A 17,579-nucleotide genomic window follows, 5' to 3' on the forward strand; every position below is an offset into this window, starting at 1 on the left:
TCACACCAATGGTTGGAAATGCTTCTCCTGCATGGAGGGCACATGTAATACCCTGACTTTCTTTCTATGAAAATGTGAGATACTGGAAAATCTATAGCCATATTTTTTTCCCACTGTGAGAAGATACTTCTGTAGGGATCTTTCTTTCCCAGCTCTAAGCATTTTAACATTATATTCTCACCTTCATGAACTGTCTAATTATGCATTTAGCAGCCAGATTCCTCCCAGGAGGAGGAGACTAATACCTACTAAGCAGCCATTTTGTTTTCTTTTTACTTGTACTTAAGCAAGCAAATCCACTAAATCCAATTCCACTTAGTCATAACTGAACCTTCCTGCTGGACACTGATTTGACTGAGGCTTTCTTAGTACTCACAGATCATCTGATTTGTCTTAAAAGCAGCTGGCCTTTGACTGAATAGAAGAGTAAACTTGTTCTGAAACATAATTGCTTAAACTTTATTTATTTCAGAAGTGAAAAACTGTATTTTTTCAGTTCAGAAGCTGAATGGCAAGTAAGATTTGCTTACTCGCCTCTGTCCACTAATTTTAAGGTACTTGAACTGTCTTCACAGACACCTAGAAAAGAGAGCATTTCTTAAGAGATGGATGAAACTCACTGTAACAGCAACTACATTTGAGCCCCCCGGGGAGTTCTCGGGGACCCTGGCAATGTAGTAGTCGGAGGTGAACTTCGGGACATTGTCATTGGTATCCAGCAAACGTATCACCACGTCAGCTGTCGAGCTGAATTTCTCTGGTGTGTTCACCTCTATTGCAAGAAGCTGAGGAGAGAAAAACCAGGAAAATACTGTAAAACAGATAATTATTACTTCTTAAAGGAGTTTCTTTCTTCTATTCATGGCACATTGGTGCATTTTAGCCCGGTTGGACCAGACAGCTCAAAACCAGGCAGATGATGAACTAGGTCAGTGTGCAGCCTAGGCTTGTTAGTGCATGCTCGCAATGGGCAATCAAACTGTGGGAAAAAGGACTTCAAACCTGTGTACACATATCAGACTTCACGTGACGTGATTGGTCACAACTAAGAAACACAGCTAGAAAAACCGTAACAGAAGTAAGCAAACACCCATCCCTCTGCAGCTCCTAGAACTTAGGAAGACATGAACGCTGAATAATTTTGAATAATCACATAAAATTAATCATGATCCTTTGCAGAAGCAGCATAAATTCTTCATCAGGAAAGAAGTCAGGGCAATAAACTGCACCAAACAGGGTAAAGAGATGCAGTAGTACCCCTTCCCCAAATGCAGGACGATCAGGGATCAGGCACGTACAGCAGAATTCCACTTCACAAAGTTTGTGAGAATTCCTACCACCAGGATTCTTGGGATTCTAGTCTCGCTGCCTCATGTTGATTGGGACTTTACCAGATATCCACTGGGAATTTTGAATTGCCTCACCGTCTCTGGGGAAGAACAGAAAGCTCTGGTGTAACACATTCTCATAACTCTTCCCATTTAGGAGGGCAGACAACCATATACAGCAAGACAGGGATGGGGAGAAGCCAGTAGCATGGATGCTCTGGCTGGCTGTCAGCAGAGCTTGACACTAGTGCCTGCCCATCTCATGCCCCAGCTGAGGGATGGCACTGCTGGGGCAGCAAGTTGTTTTCTCACATTGCCCCTTAATGCATGGCTAACTGGGGCAGGGAAGAGCAGCCAGCACAGAGAGGGAAGAGGATAACCCAGGCGTCTGGTGCATGGCAGCTCTCAGGAGGCAGCGGGGAGCTCTCAGATCCCACTTGAGAGCAGATCGGAGCAAGTATTTGGTGAGTCACCTCCAAAGCCTCAGATAAGCACTTTTCCACAGGACTTCAGCTACTTAGCACCGAATGTTTTCTATCTTAATCTTACACAAAATAGCAGCAGTGTTTCTGCTGTGTCTCTGAATGCTCCTCAGTAGATTAGAGGAATGTCAGTAGGAAGCCTAAGCGGGTAGAGCAGCATGCCTATTGCTCAGATGGTGCACGACTGAGCAGGAAAGAGCCGTTTCAGCAGCATCTACTGAGAGAGACCGAGCTTTTCACCACCTTGGGCCCAGGTGCCTGGTCCCTGACAGGTGGCTGCATTGCACAGAATCAGCACTAGGAATAGCACCAGTCCTGGGCTCTGAGGGACTGAACCCAAATGACTAACAAAATGACCAATGGTCAACCATGTGGTTTTCATGGTTGGGCAGAGACCTAGTTAACACAGAGCAGGAGGGCTCTAGGAACCTACTGAGAACCTCACTGATAGACTAGCAAGCAGGACATTTAACTGAGATATGAGAGACTCAGCTGAAAACTCCAGCTGTGTGGGTTTTAGTTCCCAGTAGACATATGTCCCAGGAGCTCCGTCAAAGAGGGTGAATGCCTAAGAGAGTTTCAAGTTTTGGAAAGTGGAGCAGGGCTTCCACAGCATCCTTTGTCCTCCGGTCCTTGCCCTGCTAGATGCAGAGAAGTTTGTGTCACCTAGAGGTGACAGGGTTTGGGGGACAGTGGAGAGCAGTTTGACTAGACAGGGAAAAGGCTATCTCAGTATCATCTCCTGGAGCTGTTCCTGCTGTGTGAACATTTATAATATCTGGAAATAAACAGCGAAAGGGTTCTTGAAGAAATTAATCTTGAAAAATCACTTGTAATTACTACAGGACACATCTGCTCTAAAAAGGGAGTTTGGGCACTGTGTCTCCCTGCCAACTTCTGTGTTTGGGAGTCTTGGATGGTGTTACAGAAAAAAATTTTCGAAGGGACAGTCATACAGACATCAGCAAAAACCTGCTCATAAGCAATCTCAGCTCCTAAAGTAGCACAGAGATAAAATATTATTGCTTATCGTTCATGCGGATCTATAACTAAATTATAACATCTGCAGTGAAATAATATTTGCTGCTGGAATCAGCCCATCTTAGAATACCTTATGAGAGCTTAGCATTTTTACCTTGTTTTCTACACTCATTTTTTACTCCCTCTCCTTTTAGCAGCCATAGTCCAACTATGTCAGGGAGGAATTTTTGTCAGCTTACTTGCCTGCAATGTCTTACGCAGAGATGTGTTGTTTTTTTTTATGCAGAGAGGGAAAAAAATAGCATAAAACTATTACTTCACAGGACTACATATCAACAATTAACACAAGCACCACAAGAACAAACTCAGATGCAGTCTTAAAAGTCGTGGGTAAATTTTTTAGAACAGAGTTTGATTTTGGAAACTGAAGATAATTGCAGCCTCATCCAGGCCTGGTCTGCAGGAGATGTGAGCACCTGCAGAATGTGAGGGGTAGGTCCAGGCTCCTTTCAAGGCAGGATGTGCTCCAAGCTGAAGGAGATGGAGGCAGGTGGTTTGGGCCCCAAAGCATTTCAGCCCATGGCAAGGTGGGACAGCAATATCTGGCCCCTGTGGCAGGGGGACTTGAGATCTAAGAGGCCAGGCTGGAGGGGAATGAATTACCACATCTGCCATGCCTTGGGAAACCCACCCACTCTAGCTCTTGGACAGCTGAAAACGAAGGAGGTCATGACTACCAGATACATTTAAGAGCCAGCCCTAAATAGAAGATAGATTTTCTGTAGTAGCCTTTGCTTCAGGTAGTTTTCCAGTACACCTTCCAGTCAAATTGGCTTTAATTCCTCTCTGGCATTTTACTGTCCACTAACAAACCAGAGAAGAGGGACCATTGCTTACAGAAAAAGAAAAAAAAAAGACCAAACAAAAAACCACCACCACCAAAAAAACCCCAAACCCAAAACAAAACAAAAAACCAAAAAAAAACCCCAACCAACCAAACCCAAACCCTGAAAATAGCTTCTCAAAGCTTCTGTGGGATACATGTTAAAAAAGAAATAAGAATATATTTCATCCAAAATTCTAACCAGAATGACTACATTGGCAATTAAAACTGGGTAGGAAGCAATTTGAACTTTTCAGGGAAATGGAGAGAGCAATGAGGTCTTTATCAAGTATTTGCTGTCATATATTACTACCATATCCTCCAGCTGCACCTTCTTCATTTGGAAACTAGACAAAGGCTCTGCTTTTTTAGCAAAGCCTTATGGTCTTTCTCCAGTAGAAATAATTTCATCATCAAAAAAAACCACCAGTGAATAACTGCTTAAGCTAAAAAAAATATATATCCTTTTTCCTGGTAATTAATTCTTCCAGTGTTCATGGCAATCACATTAACTACTTCGATTCCTATTAGTATTCATGAGTAGGCCATGTGTAACTTCTTTACTGGTCTTTTGGTAGTTTAACCTGAATAAATGTACACTTATAATAATTAGTTTCAGTAGCATTTTATAGCTCTTTCAGAATCTTCCATTTTAATACAGTAATGATGGCTCATATTTTTGTGCCATCTATAACTTATGAAGCTCAAAATGACTACAGAACACTGCAAGAGGAGATGTGAAGCATACTGCAGTGAAATGACTTGCTAAGGACACAAAGCAAACCATGTAGCAAGGGTGAGAAAAAAATCCAGGAAGTAGGCTTCTGGACCGTGCAAAAAATGCCACTTCGTGAACAAAACTAGAACTAGCACATAATACTCAGATAGTTTTGGCATTTGTTTTGTTTAAGATTACAGGGATTGTCTATGTCATTCTTTGCAGTCAGAACTCAATCACCTGTACTCATGTTCTGAGGCAGCTGACACAAAACCAGACTACTTAACTATCTTGTTGGCGAGCCAGTGAATCCATCAGAGAAGGTGCTAATGCAAGGGTCCAGCTTTTGGATGAAAGCTGGTTCTTGTACGGCTGGTTTAGAGCGTGGGTGAGACAGCCTCAGGTCAGTCTGCAAAAGGCCATATAGACAGATACACTCTAACAAAGGGCAGTGACCAATTTTGGGAAATCATCTGCCAGTCAGCTGGTGTCTGCAGCCTGCCAACATTCAAAAGCATGATCATGAACCTAATTACGTAGGGCTAAGCAGGCAAAGTTCTGACTCCAGAGAAATTAGGATTTCACCCTGCGAGTTTATCATTATAAGAGCAGAAATAACACCCCTAGGATTCAGTCTGGAATGACTCAGAGCCACCAACACATGCAGTTTCCACAGAGAGATAATACTCAACATTTTGCACTGACTGGACTAAATTAGTACGCAGGTGCATCCATTAAACCTTTGGAAGTTGATGAACCAGAGGCAGAAATGAGTCTCTCTAACATGGAATATAATGTCCTGACAATGCATCAGACAGCTCTAGGTGGATCAGGGATCTAAATCCTGTCGGATACATAAGCCATCATACACATATCATATACACAGGGAGAGAGGACCCGGGAAGCAGAAGTACCTTGAAAGTTAACACCTTGAATTTTTCATAGTCAATAGCAGCAGAATTTTCCACGATTATTGTAACCTGAGCCTCATTGAGGACAGTTTGGGGAACCACTCGGAAGATGCCACCAGGTCCCACAAGACGGAGGTTGAATTTAGCATTGGCTCCCTGTGAATAAAAGCAGACATGGCATTGTTTTCAGTGAATGATGGATTTCTCACAGCGTAGATTGGCTCCATTTCTTCACACTGTATAAAATTAGAATGAGTCTTACTGCTTAGAGCCCTCTGCTCTCCAAACCCTGGGCAAGAGACTGCTAAGAAGCTTAGTTATATAATCCCTCCAGCCCTGGTCACAAGACGGACAAAGCTTTTCTTAAAATAGATTGACAAGCTCGGTTATTCTTTCAGTCATAATGGAAAAATGCTGCAGCAGGACTGGCTAAGAGGGGGACTGTTGTGGCAAGCAGCCTTGGGCTTCGTGCCACTCACTGTGAGCTAGTGCAGGTGACAGAGATGACACCATGTGCGCTTGGACAGGCAAGGCCTGCTTCCTCCTGTTTCCTGCCAAGGAAGGACATTTGAACTGCCCAAGTCAGGGCAATGGACCCCGCAAAAACCCAGCCTGTGTCCTAAGAGCTCATATCGTGGGATGATGATGCAGAGACCCGAAGACATGCAATTTCCAAACAGAGGTGATACTCCACAGTTTGCTCTGGATGGAATAAGCTAGCAGAGTTACAGCCACTAAACCTTTCAGAAGTTGATGCGCTTGGGGGGAGAGAGGAACTCCACTTGTGCAGAATAAAATCTGACATACATTTGACAACTCCAGGTGAAGTGAGAAGCCAAATCCCATAATATAGATAAACCTTCTAGCCAGAGAGGACACGGGAAGCAAGCAGTATCTAAAAGGTTATTACCACTTGTGTGCGAGTTGGGAAGAGTAAGCCAGAGCCAGTTGGCCAGACCAATTCTTTTAAAGCAAACTGGAGCATGGAAGAAAAGCTGAAATGTGGATTCTCATAATTCTGCCCTACAGGGGAGGTGGGAAAATGAGCTGACCCCACTTCACCAACTCTCTGAGTTCAGCAATTTCTCAAATGATGTCATGTTTACAGTGTGATAAACCAGCCAGATTCACTGCCTGGCAGGTACCATGTTCTCCCCCTTGCATGAATCTTGGGGAGAAGAATTTTTAATAATAACTTTCAAACAAGACAACTCTACGTTCAGTTGTATCCCTGGAGGGCTTGTTATGAGCAGTGCTTGCTCCAACCCTAGCTCATGTCAAGAGGAGAAGTATTCACCAGCAGTCCCCCAAGGGAAACAGAGTGATCTTGGATCCAAACTCAGTGGTCTGCCTTGTTTGGCCATATAACCCGCCCCCATCAGCTACAGAAATGACAACAGGCTCTCTTTTGCTGGGTAGTAAAGCCAAACACACAAAGTCAGAGCTGCTGGACTAGGGAAAATAGTGCTGATGGGGAAAGTGGACTGTCTGACCATGCAAAGTCCTCTGCACTTGCGACCGTACATGACTGAGCCCTAAGCTGTGTCTGTCGGATAAATAGGGCTGTGGGAGAAATTTCTGCATAATGTTTTGGCATATAAAGATGACATCTCTGTCAAACTGTAGGCCTAAACCAGACCTTGCCCACAGCTTCGTCCTCCTCACCTGTACCCCACACTCCCCCAGATGAAAGAGTCAGTAATGGCCGTGACACAGACAGATATATGTTTGATTTTCCTCTATATACAGTCCTCTTGTGCGGAAGGGAGAACATTGCATTCTGTGCCACTGTACCAGGAAGCTTCTCAAGAAAACCATACAGTGTATTTAGCAATGTTTTCTGCTTATTTTATAGCCTAACTTGCAGCCTGAATATTTTGTCAGCCTACCTACGGTACATATATATTTTGTCTCTAAATAGAAGAGATGGATTTTGGGTTTTTCCTTCTGCAGCAACATCCCCTGTGACAATAGCAGGATAGACGTAGTGCTGCTCTGAAAGCAGTGATTTATCTGCTTGCTGCAGAGCAGCAGGAGGGAGGGGGAAGAAGCTGGTGGGTTTGATAGAGTACAATACAGTCAAAACAGCACAATACTGAGCACAGTTATATAAGAGCGCTCTTTCCAATAGTAATACAGTTCTCAGATGCATTAAGCTTTTCTCTTGTCACTACCTAACCTCAGGCTAAGTCAGATGGATGCCATTCATACAGTATTTAGCTAGGGATCCCTATAGCAACCATCACCATAGTATCTATGGGCATTCACAGGTCAGTTAGATAGCAGGCTGAGAAGGGTGGACTCTTCTTTCCCTTTCCTTTATCTGGTTAGAGTTAGTTTGGCTCTGGCATAATTTTTAAGGTTACCTAAAAGTATCACTCCAGTGGGAATGATTTGTCCAAGCATGCACTGCAGACTTTGGATGTCACACAAGGGCCAGAAGGATAATATATTGTAATAAAACCAATGTAAGGGTACGGACTGTATTGCTTCCAGCAGGGGCTGAGAAGATACAGACAGCAATTGCCCTTGAAGTTACTACAAGTGATTGGAAAGTCTAAGTAACTTTCCAAAGGGGATACATTCTTGGACATTAGACTGACAACAACCAAATGTAACCAGTAGTTAGGGGAGTTCATAAGGACCGTTCAGCTTCAGTCGCCACAAGGACTGGGCTGCAGTTTTAGGACTACCGTTGACATAACAGTGTATGACAGACTAAGTATACTTTTGAGTCCAAACTCTCTGTGGTAATGGACCCTACAACTACTTTGCCCTAGGCTTTTGGGGTATGCAAGTGAAATAGCTGAGTTTCTAATACGACATCTCATCTGAGAGCTCTTTCTAGTCTCTGAGAATACAGGGCAGGAATACTGAAAGTCCACATAGATTCCATTTACCTGATCTGAATCATTCACTGTAATCTTCAATCCTCTCAAGATTTCACCTTCTGGGGGGTGCTCGTACATGGTCAATTCAAATCTGTTCTGGGGACCATTTTCTCCGTAGAACGTTGGTGGATGATTGTTGAGGTCAACCACTCGTATAGTCACCATGGCAAAAGCGTACACTGAGATGTCACCTTCCTGACTGACTTCCGATGCCTGCAGCAGGCAGAAGGGAGAGAAGAGTGATGAGGGTATCCTCTCTTTCCTCAGTTCCATATTCAGGCATAATTCTGCATGTACAAATCACCCTAACACACTAACTTATGAGAAGATCACAGCCTTACACTTCTCTAGAAATCTCAGTCCATTTCACACTGAAGTTTATGATGATTAGAAGATTATGGTAATAAACCAGTCCCAATAAAGCCCCAGTGAAAAAACTCTCCTCCTCATTTTGTGAGCTTAGTAACTCACCCCAGGTGAAAACAGTTCTCTGAAGACAGATAATCTAATAAAGGCAAGATAATTGCTTGCCTAAAGTGTTGACAGAATAGAAAAGGAAGACAATCTTTAAATTTGCTGTGGTAGCACAGGTAGTTGATTTTCACATTGCTGCAAGGACCACAGCCTTGAAAACTCTGAGAAAAATGCTACTTGCATACCACAAATATATTAGACAGACATTTGGAAAAGAAAAATGACACACTTCTTTATGTGGGTTTTTTTTTTTTTTTGAGACTTCATCTCTGATTTACAATTCTGTTTTGCTGTCTAGATGGGTTTAATTTAAACGACATAGTTTAGGCAGACACGCAAACCTAGTTGGCATTTTTCTGAACTGAAAAGATCGAATCTCTCTGGGTTTCAACAATTGCAACATGCAGCTTGCTTCACTGGATTGAACCTAAGACATTTCTTCTGTCAGGACAGAAACTCCAGCTGGTGATTTTGTAACAAAACAGCTATATCTAACATGCTTTTTTGCTCAAAGGGCTCAAAACCAAAGGCACTAGACTGCTAAGTTTCTCTGAAGATGCTAGTCTGGTGACCAAGGTGCCTATTACTACCTATGCTGTGTAATACAACACCCTTTTGGTTTCTTAGGCAGATTTTGTAGCCTGCACAAGCTCCAGGTCACCACAGATATAACTAGGGGATCAGAAAAGCTTCCAAGGGCTTAACTAATCCTATATCTGGGAAGCACTAGCAGACTGAAGTAAACCAGAGAGATCAGAGGAAGAAATGTTGCCTGAGTTTAACTTAGACAAGAGGAACTCCATGATCTCCCAGTTTCACCAAGGTCCTTGAGTCCACTAGCAAGCAAGTGCCCTTGGGGATGCTACAGTGGTTCCGGCAGTGTGCAGCACCTCAAAGCTGCCTTTAGACAACATTGCCCCTACCATGACAAACTGTTGTGGTTGCAATATGCATTTGCTGAAGTCATCTTCCCAGTTTAACTCTACATTTCTAAACTCTTCGTCTTTAGAAACTGCTTATAATAATGCAGCCTGTCACACTGATACTAGCTCATCAACGGGTTAGCATGTATTGTATGTGGCTGATCAATGCTTCAGGAGTGGAGACATGACATTGCATGATCTACCCCAGTCCTATTACTAATCATAGACTTGACAGTCACCTATATCATCACATAGAGATTACATGACATGAATTCCCAGTTTAGCAATAAAATCCAAACCCACAGAGTACAGCTATCTTCATAATATAAAGGATGTTGATTCTCTAGACTCAGAGATGAAATTAGGAGAAGATGACTTCATTTGAATGAAGTAATTTGAGACATATCTCAAGGAACAAACGCAGTTTATTTTATACTATCTGGCACGCTGCTCAAATATAGGAGGTAGTTTCTAAAACAGATAAAGTCAGCTATAAATTGAGCTATTTTATATAATCATGCCTACTCATAGCATTTAACACCAACAGTCTTCAAGTGGCCACAGAACATACCTGAACTTTTAGTTCATACACTTCTTTCTTGAGCTGGTTTGGGCTTTTTATAACAGAAATGGCTCCAGTTGTGTTGTTGATTTCGAATGAACCTTCGCTTCCTGCAATATAAACAAGATGCTCTAGTTATATGCCATGCTTCCTTTTTCTGAACAAGAATGAGCAATCAACCACATACTTCATTAAGCATTTCTGTGTTCATACGTGTATCCATATCTATTAGTAGACCTCAAGCCGCTTTTCAAAAATGAAGCATTTCTATGCCTGGTCACAGTGAGATGAAAACACAGACGAGGGCCAAAAAGGGTTTCCTCTCCTAGGAACAGCTCAGTGGAGATTTGCCCCTATGGGTAGCTGCCCTCACTTTCCTCTTCACACCCTGGTCAGGTTCCCTTCAAGGCTCAGCAATCAGGCATGCAAATTTAGCATTCATTTCTGTTATGCCATCTTCTTTGTATGCTGGTTTAGACAAAAATAGACATCCTTCCTTTTAATTAGCAAATACATAATTAAGTCTCTGAGAAACAAGAACATTTCTCCCACTAATACCATCTAAGGTGAGAAGTCTGACAATCTGTCTGAAAGACAGACAGTCACTCATTCTGCAGACAGCATCCCTGGAGAAAAAACTTCTGGCCTTAGACATTCAGTTGTTAAAAACTCAGCCTCTTGAAAGGCTATCCTGAAAAAAAGGGGATTTGGGAGGATCTGGGATAAAACCTAGGCTTTTTGCTTTGAGGCAGAGTCTGACACAGGCAGGACAGGGCTGCAGGCAGACTTTGCTGTCGCCAACCTAACTTCCATTGATCCAAACAGAAGATCAGTTACAGGGCCACAGTCCCTTGAGACCTGGTGGATTTGTGCTGAAGCAAATGCCAGCTTGCAGAGAAGCACCTGTGTCCATCTCAATGTCTGCACCCATCTCGCCATCAGGGCCAAAAGCAGGCTGGTGCCCAGGCAGGGGACCAGCAGGCAGCTCGGGGGACTCTGCCCGGCTCTGCTGAGGGGCTACGGGCATCCCTGCATGCTAACTCATGTACAGGACTGGCCAAAACCCATGCTTTGTGGCAGAGCCTGCCACTGAAAGGAAAAGAGAGGAAAACCCTCACAATGAAGGTGTTGAAGCCTTCAGAAATAAGGGATGATGACCTGAAAGCCCAGTCATTTTTCTTTTTCTCTAACTCAATTTGAATGCTGATTTTTAAACCACCTGATAGTATCCCATTTTGCTAATACCTGCAATAACTGCAACTTCATTAAAGTACACTAGACACAACATTGAACAGATATCGACTCATATAATGGTCAATTATTAAGATACATTAGCCTGGAAAGTAGATCCTGACTGCGAAGAAGCTGAAGTCAATGGTGATTTCAAGCCACCATACTTCATGTTATTGCCTGGTTATCGCAGGGAACCTGGTGACTCAGAGTGTGTATCATTATGTGTTCCTTTGTACATGATCAGAGGACTGGAGTATTTTCTAAAATCATTCCACAGCCCCTGGATAAATACTTATAAAGAATGAATAATTTCCTATTTGCTGTAAGTATTTTTTTGCCCTTTGAGAACCCAGGCTGCAAGTATTTGAATTATGGCTTGTCAAGAGTAATGCCAGGGTCCGAGGCACAGGGGCAGAAACCTGCTGTACTCATTTGTTCTTCATCTATTTCTTCAACTTTCTATGCACTAAAAGCATATTCCCTTCCCCCCTTTTCTATTTCATGCTAACAAAATCCTGTGCGAACGTGTATAAGGATAGCCTGCTCTCCATTAAGTTGTATTTTGTGCTACTTATCTGTCATCCCCTTCCATCTTCATTTTCCACTCTTTACTAATCAGTTACCTTTTTTATCCTATAGCACCTTTTTGGTTCTTCTCTATATTCTTTGGAAATCTAATATCTTTCCTCATTAATCCTATTTGCCTTTGGCATTTTCCCTGCTTCATATGTCTTTGCTTATTTTCCTTACTCAATTTCTCCCTTGTCTAGCATATTTTCATCCCAATTATTTGTTTTGACTCCTCATTTTACACCTTTCTTCTTACCTTTTCTCATTTTCCATCTATTCTATTCTGCAACCTTTCTTTTTTTCCTCCTCAATGTTTCTACCTTTCTTTTACCCTCTTCTATATATTCCCTTGCATTGAGGAGAAGGAACCTCAGCAAGGGTCCCATCCCACATCAAGGCAGAACCCTCTCTGTCCTCTCTAGACCTTGCTGTTTAGATCACGTAACACAATGAAGAACTTGCTGCATAGCTCTGCAGCTACACCTCCTATTCCCTTTATGAAATGTTGGGATCTCTCACACCTGGGAGGTGGGGTGCCCAGTTGCTACGGAAGTCATGATTTGGAGAAAGAGAGAACCAAACAAAACTAAAGTTGTAGCTTGGAGTTTAATTGAGCTAAGTCGTTCCCTTCACCAGCTAATGAATCATCGTTTCAGCTAAGTCTCACATTTATGTTATTAAAAGACATGTGACAGACACTCTTAGAACAGCTGATGAAAAGCATTAACCTTCTGATAATAACTACTTTTCTTCCAGTGCGGTGTACAGCCAGTGTCTCTTTACTGGTAAATATAATTTTTTTCCAAGAAATCAGAGGTTTGGCAGTTTAGCCACTTTAATCATCATATTAATAAAAATATCCCTCTAAATACTATGTCTGGATCTCCCGACACATTCTCTCACCTCCCAGATTCAAGGATAGAGATGCTCAGTAGCAGTGAATGCATTTTCCTTTATGCTTTCTGAAGTGACTAGCAGGCTGCTGATGCCTAACAAATCAGCCACATTAGCAACTCCAAGCCTAGTTCTGTGAAGCAGATACTGAAACTCAGTGAATCCTATCTAGGCTGTTCTCTGATAGATCATGGCGTTCTTTGAGATACCTCACATTATTTCATGAGAGTGTCTCAGCTTTATTAAACTCTAACATATCCCATTCCAATTTAATGTCAGATCTAGTTTAAACCGCCCTTCAGATTTCGTACAAGAGAAGTCTACTCACCATTCACGATGCAGTAATGAATACTGTTAGGCTTTCCTCTGTCTCCATCAAGAGCGACAACAGTAAGGACCTCAGAGCCCTGGGGACAAATGGGAAATCACATTCTGTGTGCTAAGATCAAAGAGCGGTGAAATTGCAACTGTGCATTAATAAACCAGGATGAGAGAAAGGCTGAGGGAATTGGGCTTGTTCAGCCTGGAAAAGAGAAGATTCCATGGAGACTTTATTGCAGCCTTCCAGTACCTGAAGGGGGCCTAGAAGAAAGCTGTGGGGGTGACTTTTTACAAGGGCCTGTAGTGACAGGACAAGGGGTAACGGGTTTAAATTGGAAGTGGGGAGATTTATATTGGATATCAGGAAGTAATTCTCCCTGGAGAGGGTGGTGAGGCACTGGAACAGGTTGCCCAGAGAAGCTGTGGATGCCCCATCCCTGGAAGTGTTCAAGGCCAGGCTGGATAAGGATTTGAGCAACCTGGTCTAGTGGAAGGTGTCCCTGACCATGGCAGGGGGGTTGGAACTAGGTGACCTTTGGGGTTCCTTCCAGCCCAAACCATTCTGTGATTCTATGAAACTGAGCTCCTGTAGATCTGCTGTGAGGTGTGTGTGGGAGATGGGGTGCTTTTGCATATGCTTTATGGGCAACATAGCAAGGGCTATTGACTCCCACTCAGGAAAAAAATCAGTGCTTGGCTTTGCAGAACAGGAGCTGAGCACTCCTCCTCGGACAAACTCCATGTTGTTCATACATGGGCAGTTTCAGTTGTCCCCACTGATGTTGCAGTCCATGCACTGTACCTCCATACAAAGTGGGGCACACCCATTGCTGCTCATTCCCTATGGATCTGCTGGGTGACCTGCCCCCAGCAGCCTGCTTCCAGTGCCATCCTGCTGCCTGCAGTGATAGCAGAGCACCCTGCTTTGGTGCGTGGGCCTCAGCTGCCCTGGGAGGGCTGGGGCTTCTTATCTGCCAAGACACCGGTGCCAGCTTGCCCAGTGCCCAGTCCTCTTGTCCCTTTTTCCAGCTCAGCTTTGGTGAGCAGCAGAGGACAAATGGGAGCACTGCTATGCTCCCAACTGCTGCTCTGGGCCCACTGCTGGGGCAGTGACAATGGCATGGGCGTGAAATGGCCACAGACCCCCTGTGGCCACCGCTGCCTTAGCTCCAGGGGCTGGCTGGCTCAGCAGCAGTCGGAAGCCAAAGTCAGGGACACCTGCCTTGAGGCACAGACTTGGACAGAGGATTTAGAGTAAGCAATGTGCTTTAGTGTGGGTGACTACCAAAAGTTCCTCCAGTAGCTGCTGTGTCGCTGCCTGCCCCATGGCCGCACAGTGTGCAGAGACACAGGCAGCTGCTGAGGGGGCACCAGGCCATTTTTGTCCTACTAATTAAGTTCAGACAGGCAGCAAAAGCAGAGATCACAAAGCAACTTGGCCCACAGAACATTTAGGGCATAAAATTATGGTGATTTGATTGTCCTTAAAGCTTCACTGTTGTTCTTTCTGCACAAGTAACGTGGCCGTGGGCCATGTGTACAGAACTTGTGTTCTGGAGACCACCTACTTGTGTGACTACTCCTACCAGCTCAGAGGGATGGCGATTGTCAGCACTGAAATGCTCACCGAAGCGGCAATGGGCTGTGCAATTCAGGCCTCTCAACTGAAGTGTTACTGTTTGGGGCTGCAAAACCAGGGAAGGTTGAAGTAACTGTCAGTTAATCACAAATGGCAACAAGGAATATTTTCATGACAACCCTTGAGCGAATTTTTCAAACAAGACCAAAGTTCTGTTGAGCAACTGGAAATACAGAACTGTCTTTATTATCATTTATGCTGGAAGCTGCAATAAAATCTGCCTACTGGGCAAAAAACAGTGCGGTAGCTTTGAAGGTGACAGAGTACTTGTAAATCCTGACAACTTCACCAAGGAGGAAAGAAGCAAGTTTACAAAATTAACACCAAACGTGTAAACAACACTAAAATCAGCTAGTGCGTCTCCCTCTGTGGCGTTCATTGCAATAGCAAAACCCACACTGGGAAGGACTGATTCATGCCTTCCATCATTATAATATCATAATGGTGTAACTTATGAGCTCAAGCTGGATGTAATTAACATTTATTAACTCCCATTTCCACAGTAAACACTAACTCCTGTGTGCACCTGATAGTTATTTCAAGATCTATATGTAACTATGCAGAATAAATCAATATACATAATATTATTCATTCCAAACATCTGCAAAGTACACAAGCATTGCTTTTCTGCCCTGCTGAAATGTAACAGCCTATGCACTGAACTGTAATCTAGAGTCATGGAAGGCTGCAGTGTACCTTGTAGTTCTGGACAGAAGTAACACTATCTTTCCTGAAACTCTAGAGAAGATCAGGTGAACAGTGTGAAGTCACACTGCCAAAGACATCAACAGTCTAATGTTGGGTAATTTCATGAGTAGATACCATTTCTTACCCTACATATGAAGAAAATTCTAATTAAATCTTATGTATCAGGGTGAAAGCTGATCCATACACAATATCATGACACTACTCAGAAAAAATTCATTAGTTTGCAGCTTCAAGAATAATATGTGGCTGAAACCATCATGGTGGATATAATAAACTAATTTGCTAAGCTGTATACTCTTTCTTAAGCAAATATGTCATTAGGCATTTCTGAGGTGATGACACTGCCGGGAGCTCAGTATGCTCCTTGGATTCTGTGTCCGTGAGAGTTATGAAGTGGCATATTCAGGCACAGACAGATGCCAACAAATGCAGTGTCCCCACCTGTAAGTAGTTCTCCTCCGTATGTCCCCACCTGCTTGATAATCTGGTGGGTTTTAGGCCTGGGAGAACTTCTTGGCCCGTTCTGCCTATCTAGCCATCACTGAGCAGAAAACAGACTGCATTTTGGGGATGTCAGGAATATTTCTCCCCAGGTGATGTCCATGGGATAGCACAGAGGGTCTAGAGCATTTGGGCATAATTGTCCCCACACCTTGCACAACCAGCTGTTGGTAGCAGACTGATCAGCTAGAGAATAAAAGCCCTGCCAGACCGCACAGCACAAGAACACACAAAAGCTTCTACCATCATGTGTTCAGGTGAGGTAACTGGCAACCTGCTTAGGCCTCCTGCAGGCCTCAGCTACCAAAAAGCTCGTAGTCACAGTCTGGGCTTAGATCAACATAACCGGGAGAATCCTTTTTGACTTTAATGACAGCAGTAGGAAGCCACAGCAAGGCAGACTTGCAATAGATGTAAATAACAAGTCTGACATTTGGTCAGCTCATTTCACCTAACAATCAGAGTTTAGGTCCCAGTTTCCAATAAGGCCTGCGCTAGAAACCATAGGACCATTTTGGCTGCGATGAGAAAGATTGCATGTGTTCTCGTACAGGCAAAACCCAGCACTTACTGCGAGTGTATCCTCATAGACATAGCCATAGTAAGGAGTCCCGATGAACATGGGAGGAGTGTCCTGGACATCCTCCACATTGACAGTAACGGTTGTTGTGGCTGAAAACACCTTGTTGTCTCCCCTGAGTTTCCCACCACCATCCTAGAAGAGAAGTCATCATGAGATTCCCCTGCTGAAACATGTCTGCAAATCAGCTTATGCTACTGGATGTACCTCATAAGCCTTCAGGAGCCCCAGGAAACCCTTTTCTGCTGCCCTTTTCCCTTCTTTTTTTCACTTATCCTGCTCCCTCTCTGATTAGGAAGGCAGCTTGCAGTGTCTCAGAAGGAATTCCATATATTAAAAGTGTTTGTGTCAATATTTGCAGTCATACATGATCTTTTATCAACAACACAGGGGAGAGGGAACTCAGGGGTTTATTGTGGGGAAAAAAAATAATCTAGAAACTGATGCAAAAAGTTAGTGACAAAGGTCTACAGCTTTTCATCCCACATACAGTCTTGTCATAAACACAAGAGAGTAGAAGGGCAGTGCATTTCTAGGGGGAAATTAAACAGTGCACATGATCAAAGTCTCCTGGGAACTCTTACGTGATAAAATGAAAGCACAGAGGAGCTGTGCAGCCAAGAATGGTTAGATAGCCACAGTGTATAAACAGTCTCCGGGGACTTGACTACAATCGACTCTGTGCTACTGATACAGCAGAGCCAATTAGAAAGATGACTTGCAATTTCAGAAGCTTTTAACACCCTCAGCCTCAGAGCAGCGGCTGGAGGTCAGTACTCATGCTGGTGCATAAGTGTGAATTGTTCAGCATGTCTTCTGCTGTACTAATTCTAAAAATTCCATTTTTTGGAAAAGACATGCTCATTTTTTTCTCTCCTTATTGTCCCAAAGGCAGTATTTAAGCCAAATCTTGTTACTTCTCCTCAAATGAACCCTAGCTAAATACATACATAAAGATCTGTACATTTTTCATAAAACAC

At 43.4% G+C, this 17,579-nt stretch overlaps 1 protein-coding gene across 1 annotated transcript in view; it reads right to left on the bottom strand.

Annotated features, from left to right (window-relative positions):
- Nucleotides 1-17,579, bottom strand: part of CDHR1 (cadherin-related family member 1) — a 44,457-nt gene that overhangs the window by 13,002 nt on the left and 13,876 nt on the right. Inside the window, exons 8-13 of the mRNA XM_010148175.1 lie at nucleotides 16,591-16,734; nucleotides 13,179-13,257; nucleotides 10,163-10,263; nucleotides 8,204-8,407; nucleotides 5,307-5,459; nucleotides 621-785 (exon numbers count right to left, since the gene is read on the bottom strand). Coding sequence (XP_010146477.1) covers nucleotides 621-785; nucleotides 5,307-5,459; nucleotides 8,204-8,407; nucleotides 10,163-10,263; nucleotides 13,179-13,257; nucleotides 16,591-16,734 — 846 coding nt within the window. The remainder of the gene's footprint in view (nucleotides 1-620; nucleotides 786-5,306; nucleotides 5,460-8,203; nucleotides 8,408-10,162; nucleotides 10,264-13,178; nucleotides 13,258-16,590; nucleotides 16,735-17,579) is intronic.

Source organism: Eurypyga helias, unplaced genomic scaffold (assembly GCF_000690775.1).
Source record: "Eurypyga helias isolate BGI_N326 unplaced genomic scaffold, ASM69077v1 scaffold18043, whole genome shotgun sequence".
Lineage (NCBI taxonomy): Eukaryota > Metazoa > Chordata > Aves > Eurypygiformes > Eurypygidae > Eurypyga > Eurypyga helias.